Raw genomic sequence first — 20,469 nt, 5'->3', positions numbered from 1 at the left:
CTTAACAGTCAACGTGATCCATATTACAGGTTTCTTTAGGGTTAGATCGCGTAAATAAGCGTCGTTAAACCCGCCACCACCCGACACAGCCAACTAGTAAGGTTTGTCACGTAAACAGAACGTGCCAGTTCGTCACTAGTACAGCGCTAGTGTATAGTATAGTGCATAGCGTAGTGTATAGTAATGTAGTATATAGTGTAATATACTAGTACAGCACACCGGTGTGTTGGAGAGCAAAGCCACGAAACAGAATTTTTCCACATATCTGGCTGTCGCCTGATGAAGCTAGTTGTAATTACTGGCGAAACGTCGTACTCAGATTGTAAATGTTGTGGCTGGGCTCTCCAGCACACCGGTGTGGCTGTATTAGTGACGAATTGGCCGCGCTCTGTTTACGTGACAACCCTTACTAGTTGGCTGTGTCGGGTGGTGGCGGGTTTAAGGACACATATATATGCGCGATCTAACCCAAAAAAAACTGTATTATGGATGCTATTGGTCGCGAAATCCTACGTGTTAAGTCAGCGTGATGTTTATAATGTCCTATGTTCGCTGATTCATGTGTTCTTCTTCCTGTAATTCCAAACGTGTGGCGCTCCATCAAATACGATGTGAATCACAGAGCATTTGTGGAATGTGACCAAGACCATGCCATTTTTTAGTGCTGCCCGTGTGAGTGCAGCTGTGGATTAATTCTACCCCAGACAGTCATTTGAACACAATCTATTAGAGGATGGCAGAAACCTCCTCGTGGACAACATTTATTTGCCTCCCGTGATATCGCGTCGAACTTTGCACCGCAGCATTTTATTTGCCCTTGGCTACGGCGCTGTTGTGTGCTGCAATCCACTCTTCAAAGGGACATTCGAGCGTTGCTACATATCCAAATTGCCCAAAGCCTAATGGTAAAATAAATAACAAATGAGTTTCACTGCACCCATTGCGGAAAGATTCGTATGCAGAATTTGAGCAACGACCATTAAACTCATAAATGGTTCCATTCCACATTGGGTGCTTTTCACATCGCATGTAATATGCAAATATGCAACGGCAATACTGCCGTGTAAGGTTTTTTTTGCGGTTGTTCTGGACAGCTCTCCGATGTAATTTCGGGTTGTGCGTTGTTCAGCACATTTGTCCAACGTTTCGCTCCCAGCACGCCGCGTCGTAACGTTGGATGTCACGCCAACATAGGGAGGCAGCTCGACCCGAAAACACATCATAGACTTGTGCAATGCGTAAACTCGCAGGCCTATTAATTAAGACACCATTGAAGCAATGCACTTGTAAATCAACATTGAAAACTCCTGTTTTTAGAACAGATTTGTGTGTTTAGTTTGTGGTCCTTCCCCCGCATCTTCGATCGGCATGGTTGGCTACGTACGGTGCGAAATACGTTTATAACGACCCACAATTACTAATCGGCTTTGTCGGGTGTGGTGGGTTTAACGACACATTTATATTTCCACGATCTAACCCAAAAAAAACCACTTTATTAGAGACCCACGCTTGCTCACAGATGAACGAATATTAAGAGCCGAATTTTATTGTAAAAATATTCCACTCAGTGCACTCCGACCCCTGCGGTTGGGGCACGGATTGTAATCTCGGGACACGCTGGGTGTCGTGCAGCAACGACGCACGTGTGGAGCGGAGATTGCATCGGCTCAGCGGGGATAGGGGAGTCCCATCCTCACGCACAAAGGATGTGCAGGCAATATCTCCGTGGGGTGACGCTTCTGTCCAGAGCTATCAAAGCCACCATAGGAATATTGACTCATCCCCATGTAAACACCCCGAACGAAAATTGTATTTCTCGAGAGAGCAAAACAGGACCTGTCGACATTGTCACGTTAACTATTTCATCTAAATTACGATCCCCATTGTCTTTATCTCCTGAGTGTGAACACTCCTATCGCTTGCAAGATTTCTGGCCAACATGGAAGAGTAGGCCTTCGAGTTAAGGCCCTTCTGCCAGTAGCGGTGCGAACAAAACATCACAGGGCTCCGCCGTTACCGTACGGACGTTTTTGTAACGTCAGATATTTATTGTGTAAAACAGAACCAGGATTTCGGTGCATGTTAACATGGGGCGGTTTGTATATTTCTACAATAGACACCCTATATATGTTTTCAACGTTTCTGTAAACTTTATTTGTAATTGTAAATTCCATACATTTGTAATTATTTTTTACGATTTAACATTAATTTATGATTGTGTAATATATTTATTTTATTTCTCATGTGACGCAGTTGCTTTTGTTCTGGTTTCTATTTGCAGCAATCCCGTACTTTATTTTATTTGTTTGCCCCTTGCCATTGTGTTGACCCAAGTCACTCGTGAAAATGAGACTATCCTGGTCTCCTGAGTACTCACCTGCAGGTTAAACAAAATAAACTTGAACTTGGTGGTGCAGTTAGAGCACGTTGCTCACCATGAGCAAGTTGCAAGTTTAAATCCTGGTTGAAGGTTGACAGTTCATCAGGCTTCCAGGGTTGATCAAATGTATACGACTCTGTATTAAGTCAGCAGTGACCTGTCCTGTGAACTTTCCACTGTGAACTCGGAGCCACCACCACAGCCACTATAGATGAGCATCACCCCATTACCGTTCTCGTTTTAGCAAATAATTATGCAGCGTGAGAGATTGGCAGCCAAGGAATGGAATGCAATCCGAGGTTACATCCACTGAGGAAGAGATGAAGCAATTAAACCACCTCATGTGCAGATACGAGGCGGACTGTTACATCACAGAACCATGAAAGATTATGATGACTCGAGAAGGCTTTCATCCAGCAATGTGTTTTGTCATGGTGGATGCTGATTTTGATGTAAAATTTGGATAAGATTACAACGAATGTTTAATTCAGCAAAGAAAACAGTAAACTCACAGAAATTATTCTGCTTGGGCTGTAGCACAAGACATTGTGATAAAAAAAAATTGAGGCAGAAGTGGTTCTGAAAAGATGAGAAATTAACTCTAAATCCCGAACCTAAAACATCACCCATAGCCTATTGAGATAACACGAATGGCAGACCACACCGTTTCAATATTGATGTCAAGTCTTATTTTCAAAACAAATTAAGTATTTGACAAGCGTTGCTCTTCACCCAATGTTCAAGACATTCTCCTGGTTTCCCATCTCTACAAAGGGGGCAAATTGGCATTGCGACGTGGTTCAGCTGATGCTCTTAGCTGACTGCCACGTAAACAGACTGACTCTGTAATTGGAGAAATGGCTATAAATTGCACGTAGCCTTCCATGCAGAACTCAGCATCCAATACAAATTATTGGCTTTTATACATTTATCAGAAAGCCCTTTTTAAAATTAATCATCGGTTAATTTGATCATTTATGGTGTGTACGCTCTCTCAATGCTTCACACCTGAATCTGCATCTGCCAATGCACTTAATGTAACGAAACATGGAGAAAGAAAAACATGAGCATATCTTCACGTTTTTATATTCTTGGGTCTTTCGGTAAAGTCCCATATATAGGTTAAAATAAAATAATAAAAAATAACAAAAAACTACGACATTTCGATCGGAGCGCAAGCGGTCGTCATCTTCACGATTTCACTCTTCCAAAACCACCAGATTTGACAAACGCAAAACGGCCGCTTCGATTTTTTGTTTTCTGGCTCTACCACGGAAACTTCCACCCAGTATGTCAAAACCTGACTGACTGTGTGTCAAAACTTCACTGTGTGTCAAATCCTGACTGAATGTCAAAACCAGTCCAGAGTTTGCCCGTCTTGAAGCAATGCTGCTGCAAATGATGCACCCCCAGAAGGCGGTTCGTCTGATGGGTTGCGCAAGAAATATTATTCTTCACGTGGAGAAAACAGATTCGTGAACGAGACGTCTGCCTATTAACTTTGTGAGAAATAACGTTACAAAACGCGGCAGCGTTTTTTTTTTCCCCAGAAACATTCTGACGCCTATAGCACCTGCTGTGCGATTTGCCAAGCCCGCAATTAAAACAACACCAACAAGGGGAAGACACCAACTGATGCCATTGCTTTAAAGGAGGTGAGTTTTACAGCGACACAAAACAGCCGTCGACTCAGCATTTCAGCCGGGGTGAATGGCGACACAAAAAAAAGGAAATTAACTCTGGTAATTCCACTGCCCCAATAGCAGGGGATGAATGGCTTCCAAGTCTTGTGCCGTTCCGGCTTCCAGTAAAAACTTAAAAGGGCACGCGGCAGTCGTGCGTGCAGCTTTTCATAGTAAGGACTTGTATCGGTTACCACATTCTTCACGATGGCTGCCGCTCAAGTCTCACCTTTCCCCGTTTAATATTGTACTCGATCGTTTGCATGAGAGAATATATTTTTTCTGTTTGTTCCAGCCGTCGTTTTGGTCTCGATACGCTGGGGGGGGGGGGGGGGGGGTCTCTCAGTGTCGGGGCGTTGAAGACGTTCGGCTCGTCGAAAGTGTCAATCAATGTCGTGTGCCTTGCATTGAAGGGGAGAGAAGGGAGCCAAACAGTGAGGTGGAAGCGCAATTGCTCTCTGTTATAACCCGTTTAGAAGTGCCTTCTGTTTCTCTATTTACTCTCTTCCAACTTGTTCAGAGTTCGCCCTGGGAATTGATCGAGTGCCATAAAAGAACTCCATAACCTTGCTGGAAACGCAACACAATCATACGCAACGTCGCTGTGCGACAACGCATCGCTCTTCACATCACAATATCCAACTGACATGTATTACATGTATTACTCTTTTCACTTGCAATGGTTTCACATATTCTACCAAATTATGAAATGAGTAATTATTTAATAATAATTCGTTATTTAATAACTTACGATCGGTCACTTTAAAAAGTGAATGCCACCTGGATGATAAGACAATAACGGCTTGACATACCTTAACGATGAATGCGTGTGACATTATATTTCTAACTTACCTTTTTTTATCCTTCGGTCACACTTTACGATAAAATCCACAGCTTCGCGTGTGCGTGTGTGTATCTCTCTGCTCGATATCCAAGCGTGTTCGTGCAAGATCAGTTCCCCCCGAAGTAAGTAAGCACCGATACGCTTGTGTTAAATAAAGTCCTCCGTGTTGTGGGGAGAGCGAGAGTCGGCATCCAAGGCGTCAGGAGAAAACACGCGTCACGGCTCCATTGGTAACCGGGCTGAGAAATATAAACAGTTTGATTGAACCTCGGTCACACCACCACCACACCACATAGAGCCGGCAGCAGCCACCCACACCATCGTGTTTGCTTTGGTGACGGTCAATTCGGTTTGTATCGCAAGAGTGAGTGTGCACAAAGGGGAGTGGGGGGTGGGAACGGAATGGTCAGTTTCGATGGGCACCCTTTTTTGTTGTTGATAAACCACAATGAGGTGCATCCCTTACTTTAAACAATCCTTGGCAGGCGAAAGATTATCTCGGCAAAATCCTGTGACGGACAAAAAATATATTCTACCATTTTCAACCGTCACAAATACTGCTTTAACAGAATAAACACGTATGATAAATGGCTTATATATATATTTTTTGTGTTTAAATGGACGCTGTGTTATTTTGGCAGCGTCGATGTACAAACACCGTGTCAGGCAGCAACTCCACTGTTGCCAAGACACAACGCAATCTGTTGACGAGCGCCCGGGAGAATGAAATGGGGTGTGAATTGGAGTGTCCCTTAACGATGCACGTGCGGTAAGATACGTTTGCTGTTAGCGATGCGTTGCACTTTTAAACGTTGTGTTGAAACAAAGGCCAAATGTACAAAGTGTTTCGTCGATTAAAGGTGAGCATTGGGATGCCACTCGTGTGTGCAGGCAAGACTGAACCGGCAGCAGACACGCTGCATTCACGTGGCACAGGCCAGTTGCTCCATAGGACAACCGTTTGTTAGCAACTCATGTAACTTCAACTTACATGCTGATTTAAAGCTTTCGTGACTGCAGGGATTCATATTCTTGGTTCTTTCGGGTAAAGTCACCACGTAGAAGGGAAACAATAAAATAATAAAAAGATAAAACAACTTACATGTGCAGCCACTGCTGGATGAGGGCCTCCGCGTGCTGTTCACGCTTGTGGGGGTTTGTTTGACCATCGTGAACCAACATGGACTAAACATAAGCAAAAGATGCGTGTGTTGCACGGTCATAAGGTTTGTTTAATTGTTACATTGATCTGTACCGAGACACCTAAACAATACACATTCGACGTGTGTATAAGACTAAGGTCTGCGGGCATCGGCTCCACTCATTTGAAGTGCAGTGAGTTGAAATGGGTTTTTAGACTCTAAACACCTGTTGTAAACTGCACACTATGAAGCTTTTAAGAAACGCTTTAATGACAGATTGAAATGCGCCTCTAATGCACAGCATAAGCTTTACAACACACCACAGGTCTTTTTTGGGGGGGTGAGTGGGGTTGCAAGTGTAATTTAAAACCATAATGTATCATCATAAAGTGTGTGCATTACATCGAATTAGGTTCTAACGACAGCCAGTGAGAATGTGTATCACCGTTGCATTCACGTAATTGCACGATATAAATACACTTTTAAAAAATCTGACTCAAAAAGCCATTATCAGCTTCGTGATAGTTAACTCTAGTGCGCTCCGTTGCAGGTCTGCTGAACTTTTTCTTTGCTTTAGTTTGTTATTATTGGTATCGCTTTCAGTCTGAAACTTTTAAATAACACCCGTAAACATTTAACACTCTTGGCTGTCGACGCTGACGTTGATTTTATCAGCCGCTGTTACCATTTTGCGAGATAAGCCTCAAGGATTCCCTGATAAGCAAGTCACCCTTTGTGATCCTCCACCCCGCGGCGAGTGCCTGTTTCGCTCTTCAACCGGACCGCCGTGTGACGCCTCTCATATCGCGACGCAACTGCCACAAACTGCACGGTCTGGTGACTTAACAAGAAGTTAAACAGGTGAGTTGGCTCTCATTGCTCTAAACATCTCGGCAGCGCAACACTATCATTCTTGAGGAGCTGCATCATCGCTGTGGGAATATACGCACGTTGGTTCGAGGACTTTGTATTGTGAGCTCGATTTGTACGTGGTGTGTACATGTGCATTCATGGACAGACAAAGGAAGGGAGAGAGAAAGAGCTCAAAGTTCCACGGGAAGACAGGGCTCAAAGTTCTGTGCGCCCAGAAAAATAGGCTGCATGTTCTATGCTTAAACCACAGGTACGTCGTTAGAGTATGAAAAATTGGTAATTCACTGATTTTAAAAATACGTAAAAAACACTGCTTTGTTTTGAAAGACTGTGTTCAAAAGTGTTGACTGTATTGTTAAATGCGTGTCCTCATATGCCTAAAAACTATGTCTTGTTTTGGTGAATAATATCCTGTATTCAAATGGTCTATCACTTTTAAGTTATTTTAAGTGTGCTGGACGATGGATTGCTATTTGTAATACGTTTGAATACGTTAATGTCTTGCATTTGTGAAACTGACAAATAATCCATGTATGTTTATGGCAAATTATACCAATACTGTAACTGTGGTACTTATGCACATGGCCTCGTGACTTCAAAGGGAACCTATCTTGGCACAAGTATTACGCCGGCGTAATTGTTGATGTTCTTACATGTACACATTCTTGCGTGTGCCAGTGGTTAAATTTTTGGCGTGAGAGAAGACTTCATAATTTAATCAGATAAATACGCACTTCACGTTAAATATGTAAGTGGAAATAAGAAGTTGGGAGTCTCGAAAAGAAGAACGTTTGAAAAATTGCTCCTGTGCATGTTGAATGCATTGCATAGGTTGCACAGCGAGTTGATCGGGCCCGCATTCAGTGGAGGAAAATTTAGTGGCCAGTAAATATCCAGCCAACATAATAGCACCATTGTGCGTCTGTTGTGTGTAATTTACGGCCAAACTCTGAAGTGAGTCTTCATTTAAAAAGCTGCACGAGGAGGGGCCGCGGGGGCTGCCACGGCCCCCATCGGCAGGGCAAAAATGCCTCCAATGCCCTCAATCCTTTAATGCCCCGCACATTCACAGGCATGAAAACCGATAGTGGGCTCTGAGTGTGTCTGGGACAAACAAAAAAGCTCTTTTGCTGCACGGTGACTTCTCGCGTGTGAATCGACTTGCGCTCCTTTCCCGACATCTGCAATGGGTTTAACTTCAAAGGAAATAAAATTAATGCGAAATTAAATATCGGTCCCACGTCCATCATTAACACGGGCCAATGTTAACGACGAGTGTGGGTGGAAGACGTTGGGACTTGTGCACTCCCGCAAGTGCAGAACCTTGCTTTATGTTTATGCATTCACATAAGGTGATTTTATCACATATAGTCGTATGAGAGGAGCGGTGGCACAGTGATTAGGGTACTGTGCTACAAACCGGGCGACGGGTTCAATTCCCAGCCACGGCTAACATCAGTGGCGAGTGACATCTGAACATATCCTGCTCCCCCCCCCCCCCCCGATCTGCCTTCACCAAACTTCATTAACCAGCGTGGGGAAGTATAGTCAAACAACCCTCATGACCAGGCCTTCATCCAGAGATCAATTTACAAAGGGTAGAATATAACACATATGCAATGACGCCGACACACGCTTTGCTATTCGGAGCCCTTTTATTCGGACGCAGCATCAACGACTACGCCCGGGACTTCATTCTTGATGCTCGAAGCTCGTCCTCTTCCCAAACGTCCCCTCCTTTGACACCCCCTGGAGCCCCCTTTCTGTAAGCTTCGTTCACCCCCCCCCCCACTTCCATTCATCCAATCCTTGCCGTTCTCCTCCTCTAACGGTTGTCAACCGTCGCACCGACCGTCCACCCTTCGCTTCCCTGCCTTTTACGTAAAAATAAATATTCCCTCGAATGCCCTTTTTGAACCTTCGCCCCTCGACGAATCGCTCTGCACCGATCCCAGGCACATGGGTGACCGTCCTGACTGTCCGTTTGCACGCACGCTTGTTTTAGCTAAGCGGTCTTATTTGCCTCGGTCGTTGCACGTGGATAGTTGCATGCGTTTAAAGTTTTCCAAGCACAAGGGCATTGGAAGATTTTTTGTGTTTTAATTCGCATCACTCCAATGTCGATTCTTTTACCGAGTGTTACCAAACTCGCATCGTAATCACCATGGCACGCACTTTAAACGTAGTTGTAATTAAAATGAGAAACACGGGTTGGAGGGATTTCAAAGCCAACGATGTCACCGTCTCGCACAGCCCTTCGATGTGACAATCCATCGCTCGCACCTCCGCACAAGCTGATGAGTCAACGTCCTCTCGGGCACTTTCCATTCCTTGGCTGCCACTTCGTCACGAGTATTAACCACCGCCCATCATCCCTGTTTTTAGTGCTTACTCGTTTTTTAACAGGCAATGCGATGTCTCTAAATTGTGTATGCCCTCCAATCATTGTATTCCTCTTTCCACCTCGCAATGTTATTCCAAGCATGCACCTCACCGAATGCTTCTTTAGACACCTTTGAGCTTGTGTTCCATTTTCTTCATCAATGTCCACGTTTCAAAGGGCCATGTGTCCTGTTGTGTCGCCAGAACAAAGGAAGAAAACCTATTCCCATATTTTGGTACTCGCAAAGGAGGTCCCATGATGACAAATGCGTTCTCACGTTTGTTTTCACAATATTCTCAACAACCTTGGAGCTTCGCGCCAGAGAAAATGTTTTACAGTGCAGATAGATGAGCAAGAATCATTATTATTATTATTTACAAGTGGGGGATAAGCCTGATCAAGCAGTGCTCACACAAGGCCCTGTTTTGTGGCGTTGAGCGTCCTGCAAACTCGCCCGCGCAATGAGCGACACTTCTGAGCGGGCCCTCTTTGGCTTGCGTCCAGGCTTTCAGTCGCGGAGGAGTAATGGGGGACGAGTTGGGATTAAACTCCGCCTCTAACAGGATTACGTTCCTTTTCGCTCTCACTCTTGTGCAGGACTTCGTGCCGAATAAGTTGCTCGCCCCGATTTGGAGTTTCCCACGACGTGCGGTTCGCGTCAGGCGGCCGCTCTGTGGTGCTCCCTTGCAGGACGCGCAGGTGAGACTCTATCGCTTTTTTTTATGATTTCGAGCAACTTTCACAGCACGTTCGTGTGGCTCGCTTCGGTGAGTCAATAATCGGGAAGCGCAGGTGAGGTCAACGATGTATTGACATTATTGTAGTCAAGCACAGAGGTGGCTTGCTTATTGCTACACAATGTAATTAATAATAACAATTTACAATCCTTTGTGAATCCTCCATTGCCTGAAGCCCTCCCCATGCTCTGTGCATCACGGGGCTTGAATTAACCGTACTTCACCACACTGGTCAGTGCAGGTTTGTGAAGGGGCGGCCCAGGGCCGATTCAGATATCACTTGTCACTGATGGCCGAGAAGTGAACTCAGGTCATCGCGTTCACGGTGCAGTTCGCTAACCACTGCTTCACCGCTCCACGTGGCGTGTTGCTGCTGCACACGCACAATCCCTTCAACGTGATAATTGGCACTTCACATTATATAAGTTCCTGCATTCTATTGTCTATATTTTCCCCACACGTATGACACGCGTAAACCAACCGTGTGTGACCGTATCTTGGCCAAGTTTTATATAAATTAACTACGAGTGTGTAATTCTGTTGACGTATGTCAGCATTGGTCATGTTAGAGTTACTTACGCTGGGCTTTGCTTGAAATTGCTCCAAGCCAAAAATGTAAACAGTTGAAGCTCGATGCAGTGTCGAGTGTGAATTAAAAAAAATACTTTCTCATTTGTTTATTATGCCTGTAGCAAGATATAGTAATAGGTTTTTACCCTTCTATCTGGCACCAAAACTGACACCTTTATACAAGGCAAAGGAGGTCTCATAATGTAAATGCTTACCCCGAGCTCTCAATACTCTGATAGTGCGCTGTTTTTGAGTTGTACGCCTTTTGGCGTCATCTGGTCCAACACCAGTGAAGACTAGGCTCTAAGAAAAGCCGTCTCGGGTGTGGACCAATCAATTTCAAGGACAGTGCATATTATTATCAGAGTTGTCTCTTTTTGTTTGCATTTTGACTGCTTGTGTTGTGGTTATTGCAAACATGATCCTCTTTTCAAAATATAGATGGACTAGTCCTGGGCAAACTGCCAAATCGCTGCGTGTGACGCTAACGTTTTTTTATAAATAAATAAATGCGCCGTTTAAAAAAAAATTTATGCAAACAAACACACCTGAAGATGACCGTTTGAGTTATGGTCGAAACGTCGTGAGAATTTTTATTGTTTTGTATATATTAGATTATTTTGTTGTTTCTCTTCAACGTGACTTTACCGAAAAAACTAAGGATATGATCCCTTGTATAAAGGTGTCAGTTTTGGTGCCAGATAAAAGGGTAAAAACCTATTACTACTACTTTGTCATTTGTTTATTTTCAGGTACAACCAAGCAGCAAGTGGAGTTTGATATATTAAACAAATAAGCACAATGGCAGCCCTCAACGAAACGGACATGAGCTACGACTACTACGAGATTGGCGTAAAGCTGCCGGAGGAGCCTGTAGCCACGTACGCTCGGGTCAAACCCATCGCACAACTACATCAGTCGCAGCGTGTCACGTGAACGTCGCATGTAACTTACTGTTACACACACCCAACATTGTGATGCATGTAACTTACTGTTACAGACACCCAATATTGTGATGCATGTAACTTACTGTTACGCACACCCAACATTGTGATGCATGTAACTTACTGTCACGCACACCCAACATTGTGATGCATGTAGCTTACTGTTACAGACACCCCACATTGTGATGCATGTAACTTACTTTTACACACACCCAATATTGTGACGCATGTAACTTACTGTTACACACACCCAACATTGTGATGCATGTAACTTACTGTTACACACACCCAATATTGTGATGCATGTAACTTACTGTTACACACACCCAATATTGTGATGCATGTAACTTACTGTTACGCACACCCAACATTGTGATGCATGTAACTTACTGTTACACACACCCATACCAGTGTATGGCAGACTGTTGGGGCAAGTGTTGACAAAGATCGCCCGTATAGCTCTTCAACAGGATATTGGGGCAAGTGCTGTTAGTGAGCATCTATGAATGGCGGCACGGCACACGAGGGGGTGGGTGGCCAGGACCACGCTCGGTCGCCTTTGTCTCCCCAGTGGCGATGTTTACACACCGCACCAGGTACTCATTTTAGGCTGAGTCTACCTAGGGGAGGCCCAGGACCGGTTCAGATGAGCGTCACTGGTATATGAACACACTGCTCCACACACACCGCACCGTACTAGCACAGCACATAGAACACAACAAATGCTACACATACAAAAACAATTTACACGTAGGCTTTCGCGACCAATATTATCCATAATGGAGTTTTGTTGGGCAAGATCGCGTAAATACAAACATGTCGTAAAACCTGCCACCACCTCACATACAATTGTAAATGTTGTGGGTTTACTCTCGAACACACCGGTGTGCTGAATTAGTAACTAATTGTCATGTTTCGTTTACGCGACAACCCTTACTAATTAGCTGTGTCGGGCGGTGGTGGCGGGTTTAACGACACATTTATATATACGCGATCTAACCCAACAAAGCCTCTTATGGATACGAAAGCGTGGTAAGCAGATAACAGCGGTTTTGTGTTAAACTGACCTTGCGTGTGCGTTTTCTTTCAGGCCCGAGCCACCGTGTGAACCCAAGTTCAGGGGAGACTTCCTCCACCCTTGGGTTGGCGTGGCATCGGTAAGACCACCAAACGATAGGCGCTGTCACGCTCTCCGATGTCTTTTCTCGGATTGTGCCGCACTGATTTCTCTTCCTAAAATAAACTCCCCCGGGCACGCGGGGCGAAACATCGGACAATCGTACCGAACGACACGGTGCAAGCTGAAAGCACATCGGAGAGCTGTGCGGCAGCAGCGACTGCGAAAACCCCACTTAGCAGTGAAAAATCACTCGTGAAAAGTGCATTCGCTTCATATCGTCGATTTTCATTATGGGACCTCCTTTGCCAGTACCAAAATATGATCATAGGGTTTTCCCCGTTTTTTTTGGCAACAAAACAGTTGTGTTAAGATGTTAAAACACCAAACTGAAACCTTTTACAAGGAATCATGTCTGCATTAACCACAATGCTTGTGGTCAGAATGCAAACAAATAACATACTCTGATATTATATGTATTGTCTTTGAAACTGATTGGTCCACACCAGAGACAGCTTTCTTTTGAGCCTCGTCTCAAACGGTGTTAGACCAGAGGGCGCCAAAAGGCGTCGATCGGTTTAAAAAATGTGTTTGGTATTATGGAACGTGCTTGTTTATCAATTTGTTTACACGGAGTGTGTATTTCTCGATAAGATTTTGAGCTCAAATGTGCTTCGCCCACAGCTCGTTTGCACAATCGGACTTTCCTTCATTGTCAAGCGACAACAGTTTTGTAAGAATTGCTCCAAAGGATATCCGGGTCTGTTGGCGTGAGTACTCGACTGCCCAATATATTCAACATGACGCGATATTTTCTTGTTGTGATGTACATTCGGTGTGACAAAAAAAGGCATTCCAGTATTGTGTGGTATTTAACACGTTAGTATGTTCCTAGTGATGTCAATTTGTGGTCCATCACGTAACTAATAACAAGGTTTCAGTGTAATTACACCAGGTAAAATTAAACTAAACTCTTTACTATTTTTATCTTCACTATTTTGTTTACCAGGTAAAGCCGACTGAGCGACTACCGCTTTTTCAGAAGCGATCTGGCTACAAATTATAGCTCAGCGAAGTGGCATATCATATCTGGGAATTCATAGTAGCAGCCAAGTACTCTAAACGCGTGTTTCTATATGTGGAGGGAAAACCCGGATGACTCGAAGAAAAATCCACGTGACCACGGAGAGAACATGCAAACTCCGAATATACAGGCATGAGGGTCGGGATCAAACGCACGACCTCCTGCAAACCAGGCAAGGGAGATAACATCCCGCCACCACAAGCGAGAATAAGAACAAAGGCACGTAATGTAGGGGCCACATTCATAATTACGTAAATCATAATCAGTTATATCTAACCAAATAAAAATAAAGCTATAATCCATTACTCAAAGCCTATCCATGAAATTGTGGCACTTGGATTTCTGCAAATTTGTTCTGCAGTATCAAAAATATTTGACAGAACTTTTTACTCATGAAACACTTTTTGAAAGGGACTGAACAGTTATTATCACTGGACTAATGAACTTGAACTATCACTATGTAAAAAGTGAAGTGTCAAAAGCTGGTCCTGTCTCTTATCGAGAAATATCTGCACAATAAGATGATGTCATTAATTTTGAATCATAGATAAAGTCTGGTATAATATATTTAATTGTTATTGCTTTTAATTGTATACACAATTGTATGTGTACAGCCCATTTTTTGTCAATCCATTGCTGGATGGGAACGTCCTCATTTTGTGTGGGTCATGGAGGTTATCCGAACATACTTCACCTTGCTTATCAGTGCAGGCTGAATGTGGGGAGCATAGACATTGAAGCATAGTATAGTACAACAATGGATTTTTACATACTGCCCCCAATGTAGCTCTGTAGCAAGCCGACCACATCTGTTTTATGCACTGCGCTCGCCCATCCAAGCACTGTCCAGGCTCCACCCTGCTTAGCCGACGAGATTGGAAATTCCGGGAGATAGTGTCATAGCCATACATATAATTGGCAGGCTGAACATTAGCCCATCATCTTTCTGGGGTCGATAAGGTGAATACCACATTATGGGGAAGTCAACGTTCGCTGTTTTATGGAAAGACTCTCTCCCCATTGTAAGAATATGGAATTTCCACTGCTGGCTCAGGCGCTGTATGTACGGTATGTTGACCCTTTTTTGCACCGTGCGTAGCCAACCGTGCTAATTGGAGGTGCTGTAAACAAGAGGTAAGCACCGCCTCGATGCTAACTTAAATAGGAAATCACTTTGACTTTTGAAATGTAAGCGTTCAAAATGCATCATTAGACCTCCTTTGCCAGTACCAAAATGTAATAATAGGCTTTTTCCCCTTTTTTCTGGCAACAAAACTGAAACCTTTTTACTAGGATTCATGTCTGCATTAACCACAATACCTGCAGTCAAAATGCAAACAAAAAACACACTATGATAATATATGCATTGTCCTTGAAACTGATTGGTCCACACCAAGGGACGGCTTTCTTTTGAGCCTCGACCCAATTGGTGCTCGACCAGATGACGCCAAAAGGCGTACAGCTCAAAGACAATGCACTATCAAAGTAATGAGGGCTCGGGGTGAGCATCTACATCATTAGACCTCCTTTGCCAGTACCAAAATGTAATAATAGGGTCGAGGCTCAAAAGAAAGCCGTCCATTGGTGTGGACCAATCAGTTTCAAGGACAATGCATATATTATCATAGTATGTTTTTTGTTTGCATTTTGACTGCAGGTATTGTGGTTAATGCAGACATGAATCCTCGTAGAAAGGTTTCAGTTTTGTTGCCAGAAAGAGAGGGGAAAAACCCCTATTATTATGTTCAAAATGCCTTAGTATAAACTGAGTGGCAGCACGGTAAGGACCAAGGTTTGTGGATTTCGCACCCAACTCAACTTTGTAGAAATGGACACGATAATACATTTCAACAAAGATATGTAGCAAGATTTCTAGTGAAAAATATGTGCTTCCATGATCAAGGTCGTTGCTTACAAAATTTTCAAACATTACGCAACATTGAATATTTAATTTCAGTTACTATCTAACTTCAGTAAAGATATTTCTGAACTAAAAACAGATTTCGTGCTATCTGCCAGCCACTTGCAACTGAGACTGGAATTCGGAATCATGGAGTTCAGGGTACATTTTACATGCAAAACTTTACATCTAAATTATAATAACAATCATCACCAATGTGAGCATCCTTCAGCTACTACCATATTGTTTGGATTATAAGGCACACCGTATCTTTCCCCTGAATTTTAAAGTAAAAGTTGCGGTTGCGTGTTATAATCTGGGATATGTGAAACGTTATTGACGCTGAGCATCTTGTAATCCCTAGAATAGGGTAACGTCCATGGAACAAACAAACAAAAAAAACATCAAAGTAGCTTAGCACTCAAAGGAGCATGCTCATCTCCAGTCCGAAGCTCCGAGGCAGTGGTGGAAATTCTGCATTCCTATGGCAAGGGTCAGTTTTTTTTCCACGGGAAAACCACTACTGAGTTCCCATCAAGAGGGACATCCGATGTTGTGGGAAGTCAGCAGGAGGAAGGAATGAAGGCCGGAGTCAACCCATGGCCGGAATTTGAACTCTTACCCTACCGGTTTGTGCAGCGGGCAGTCTAACCTCTGTGATGCTTGGATGTAACTGGACCCTCTGGAGTTAAGCTTACAGCGCTCGGGAAACAAAACAATACCTACACCCCTATCATTACTGTAGGTTCGAGCGAGTTAATTCTTTCGTTTTTTGTGGAAACTGTCATAGCAATGAACAAAACTAAATCTATCTCAAGACACTCACACACCATGAATAGATTAAAACAAAGACAAAGATCCCCCTTATAGCTTTACAGACTGTAGGAGAAAGTGCTGTTAGCGAGCACTTATATGATAGTCGGCACGACACACAAGGGGGTGAGTGGCCAGGATCACGCCCGGCCGCATTTGTCTCCCTCGTGGCGATGCTTACACACCGGACCAGGTACTGATTTGAGGCTGAGTCGACCTAGGGGAGGCCCAGGACCGGTTCAGATAACGCACGCGCACACACACACACACGCGCGCGCGCATTCCTTCCACCCACCGCATTGAACGCTCACGCGAATCCCAGAGTGTTTTTCCTGCGATGTGCATGATAATAAGCCTGAGCAGACTAGCAAATGGGTATGCAGAGAAAAAAATCCTCACCAGCTGTGATGACATAAAAAATATAAATATAAAACAATCCATCATTTTGAACTCTGCAGGCCCGTCCACTTCCTGGAAAACAGAAGCAATCGCAAGCTATTCGCGGCCGGCTTTGGGGTCGTGCTTTGCACCTTGTGCCGGGTGGCCTTCCTGGACTCCCCCCTGCCCTTCGCCACAGGAGACAGCAAGGAGATAAAAGGTTCATCGATTGACCGTCCAGTGATCCCGGACTTGATTTACACTTAAAACACGACTATGTTTTACTTTATCGAGCGACATTAGCTCTTTTTCAGAAGCGACCTGGGCCACAAATGATAGACCGACGCGAAGTGGCTTATCATGTGGAGATTTGTAGCGGCCGAAGACTCTGAGCGCGTTTATTTCTAAGTGTGGAGAGGAACAAAAACAGTGGGGCCGGCGAAAAATCCATGCAAATTCCAAATATATTGGCATCAGGGTTGGGATCGAACCCAGGCGCTCCTGTGTGCCAGGCGAGGTAGTCAGGATCTCGCCATCACGGCGTCCTGAACACTGATGCCACAGACACAGGGATGCTACCGTGGTGTAATGGTTAAGTCGCTGGTTCAATTCGATCTCCGGGCACGGCAGTTGAAATAATGGGAAACAAATTTAAATACCCCCCCCCCCCCCCCCCCGCCTCTGTCCACATGGCAGTTTCCTCCTGCTTGTTAATTGGCTGAAAACATCTTACAGTGAGGGAAAAAAGTATTTGATCCCCTCCTGATTTTGTACGTTTGCCCACTGACAAAGAAATAATCAGTCTATAATTTGAATGGTAGGTTTTATTTGAACAGTGAGACACAGAATAACAACAACAAAATCCAGAAAAACACATGTCAAAAATGTTATAAATTGATTTGAATTTTAATGAGGGAAATAAGTATTTGACCCCTCTGCAAAACATGACTTAGTACTTGGTGGCAAAACCCTTGTTGGCAATCACAGAGGTCAGACGTTTCTTGTAGTTATCCACCAGGTTTGCACACATCTCAGAAGGGATTTTGTCCCACTCCTCTTTGCAGATCTTCTCCAAGTCATTAAGGTTCGAGGCTGACGTTTGGCAACTCGAACCTTCAGCTCCCTCCACAGATTTTCTATGGGATTAAGTCTGGAGACTGGGTAGGTCACTCCAGGACCTTAATGTGCTTCTTCTTGAGCCACTCCTTTGTTGCCTTGGCCGTGTGTTTTGGGTCATTGTCATGCGGGAATACCCATCCACGACCCATTTTCAATGCCCTGGCTAAGGTAAGGAGGTTCTCACCCAAGATTTGATGGTACATGGTCCCGTCCATCGTCCCTTTGATGCGGTGAAGTTGTCCTGTCCCCTTAGCAGAAAAACACCCCCAAAGCATTATGTTTACACCTCCATGTTTGACGGTGGGGATGGTGTTCTTGGGGTCATAGGCAGCATTCCTCCTCCTCCAAACACGGCGAGTTGAGTTGATGCCAAAGAGCTCCATTTTGGTCTCATCTGACCACAACACTTTCACCCAGTTGTCCTCTGAATCATTCAGATGTTCATTGGCAAACTTCAGACGGGCATGTATATGTGCATTCTTGAGCAGGGGGACCTTGCGGGAGCTGCAGGATTTCAGTCCTTCACGGCGTAGTGTGTTACCAATTATTTTCTTGGTGACTATGGTCCCAGCTGCCTTGAGATCATTGACAAGATCCTCCCGTGCAGTTCTGGGCTGATTCCTCACCGTTCTCATGATCATTGCAACTCCACGAGGTGAGATCTTGCATGGAGCCCCAGGCCGAGGGAGATTGACAGTTCTTTTGTACTTCTTCCATTTGCGAATAATCGCACCAACTGTTGTCACCTTCTCACCAAGCTGCTTGGCAATGGTCTTGTAGCCCATTCCAGCCTTGTGTAGGTGTACAATCTTGTCCCTGACATCCTTGGAGAGCTCTTTGGTCTTGGCCATGGTGGAGAGTTTGGAATCTGATTGATTGCTTCTGTGGACAGGTGCCTTTTATACAGGTAACAAGCTGAGATTAGGTGCACTCCCTTTGAGAGTGTGCTCCTAATCTCAGCTCGTTACCTGTATAAAAGGCACCTGGGAGCCAGAAATCTTTCCGATTGAGAGGGGGTCAAATACTTATTTCCCTCATTAAAATGTAAATACATTTATAACATTTTTGACATGCGTTTTTCTGGATTTTTTTGTTGTAATTCTGTCTCTCACTGTTCAAATAAACCTACCATTAAAATTATAGACTGATCATTTATTTGTTAGTAGGCAAACGTACAAAATCAGCAGGGGATCAAATACTTTTTTCCCTCACTTTCAAATAAAAACCCAATGCAGGACCCTCCTGAACAAAATTAAGTCTGCTATGCAATGTGGCGCTCCTTGATAATTAAATAATTAAGCATATGCTGGGTTGACTGAGTATTGAAGACCCAGGACATTAAAATATCACCTGTCAATGTCGTTATAACACAACATATCCGTGTACATAATCATCTCCAGCGGCTCCACCACACGTGTTTTAAAAAAAATGGCACAAAATTAGCATGCACGCTGCGAGTTATTCTGCAATGCATCGTACTTGCTGCTGCCGTTAGCAGTTGCGCAATTGTCTGAAGTGCTTCAGTGCCGGCAAGACCACGCTTTCGGTGTCACGTCGCCATGGCAAGCATGCTCGCAGAATGCTCACGGACGAGCAATGAGTCGGTGTGTATGTAACGAGCGCTAAAGCAGTCACCGCTCTTTGTGTGTGTTTTTTTTCCATTTGCAGAGCTGCTGAAAATCCTCGCCTTCCTCTACTACACGCTGGTGTACTACCCACTCCTGGCGTGCGCCACGGTTCACAGCCGCCCCTCTCACATCCTGGGTGCCCTCTTCTCCTGGTTTCACCTGGCGACCCTCATCTGCCACAAGATCGAATGTCCACGATCTCCCACCGTCAGTGTCGAGCCCGTGCTTATTTAACTCGTGTTTTATTTAGTTATTTGTATTTGAGTTTCTTTTGTTTGTTATTCCCCCCCCCCCCCCCCCACCGCCAATTTCATCCCGGTTGTGCTGTTGGCGCATCGTCACGAGATGGAGGAGCCATTCGGATATCTCGCAGAGCAGTGCGACCCTTCGTGTTAGAGAACGGAATGCTGAAGCGGATGTCACGGAGCTACCTCTGAGATCTCTTTGAGACTTGTGGTCCACACAGCAGGGGGCAGCACTAGTCCTGCTCACTCTGCATATGACATGACAGTAAAATTGTAGGTTTCCCCTTTTTTATGTAAAAAAAAGGTGTTAAGATGTTAAAACACCAAACTGAAACCTTTTACAATGCATATATGCATATATTATCAAGTATTGTGGTTAATGCAGACATGATTCCATGTAAAAGGTTTCAATTTGGTGTTTTAACATCTTAACACCTGTTTGTTTCCAAAAAAAAAGGGGAAAATCTATTCTCATATTTTGGTACTGGCAAAGGAGGTCCCATGAAGTAAAATTGTATTTTAATTCCCAGAGCTGTAATATCGGCAAATTTAGATGCCGCAATGTATTTTGCGTTACAGTTTTCTTTTGTGCAGTCATTGGAAAACTGTGCTCTTGTGCTCATGAACGCA

General features: G+C 44.2%; 2 protein-coding genes across 8 annotated transcripts in view; one reads left to right on the top strand and one right to left on the bottom strand.

The window, feature by feature from the left end:
- LOC116939182 (coiled-coil domain-containing protein 33-like) overlaps positions 1-5,255 on the bottom strand; it is a 95,066-nt gene extending 89,811 nt beyond the window's left edge. For all 3 annotated transcript variants that reach the window (XM_032947288.2, XM_076066508.1, XM_076066509.1), the window contains exon 1: positions 4,915-5,255. The gene's annotated coding sequence lies outside the window, so the exon portion shown is untranslated. The remainder of the gene's footprint in view (positions 1-4,914) is intronic.
- A 244-nt stretch (positions 5,256-5,499) lies between these two features.
- Positions 5,500-20,469, top strand: part of LOC116939196 (receptor for retinol uptake stra6-like) — a 30,910-nt gene continuing 15,940 nt past the window's right edge. Inside the window, exons 1-8 of one of the 5 annotated variants that reach the window (XM_032947323.2) lie at positions 5,500-6,909; positions 7,067-7,171; positions 9,902-10,003; positions 11,364-11,492; positions 12,646-12,712; positions 13,357-13,442; positions 16,928-17,067; positions 19,635-19,801. In XM_032947323.2, the coding sequence (XP_032803214.1) occupies positions 11,413-11,492; positions 12,646-12,712; positions 13,357-13,442; positions 16,928-17,067; positions 19,635-19,801 (540 nt within the window). In that variant the 5' untranslated portion in view covers positions 5,500-6,909; positions 7,067-7,171; positions 9,902-10,003; positions 11,364-11,412. Of the gene's footprint in view, positions 6,910-7,066; positions 7,172-9,901; positions 10,004-11,363; positions 11,493-12,645; positions 12,713-13,356; positions 13,929-16,927; positions 17,068-19,634; positions 19,802-20,469 lie in introns of those variants that run through there. The other 4 variants (XM_032947341.2, XM_032947332.2, XM_076066516.1 and 1 more) reach the window with 4 other exon arrangements.

This window comes from Petromyzon marinus, chromosome 1 (genome assembly GCF_048934315.1).
Source record: "Petromyzon marinus isolate PM22_M1 ecotype Great Lakes invasive population chromosome 1, UKy_Petmar_22M1.pri1.0, whole genome shotgun sequence".
NCBI lineage: Eukaryota > Metazoa > Chordata > Hyperoartia > Petromyzontiformes > Petromyzontidae > Petromyzon > Petromyzon marinus.
This window is presented reverse-complemented; position numbering and strand designations above follow the sequence as displayed.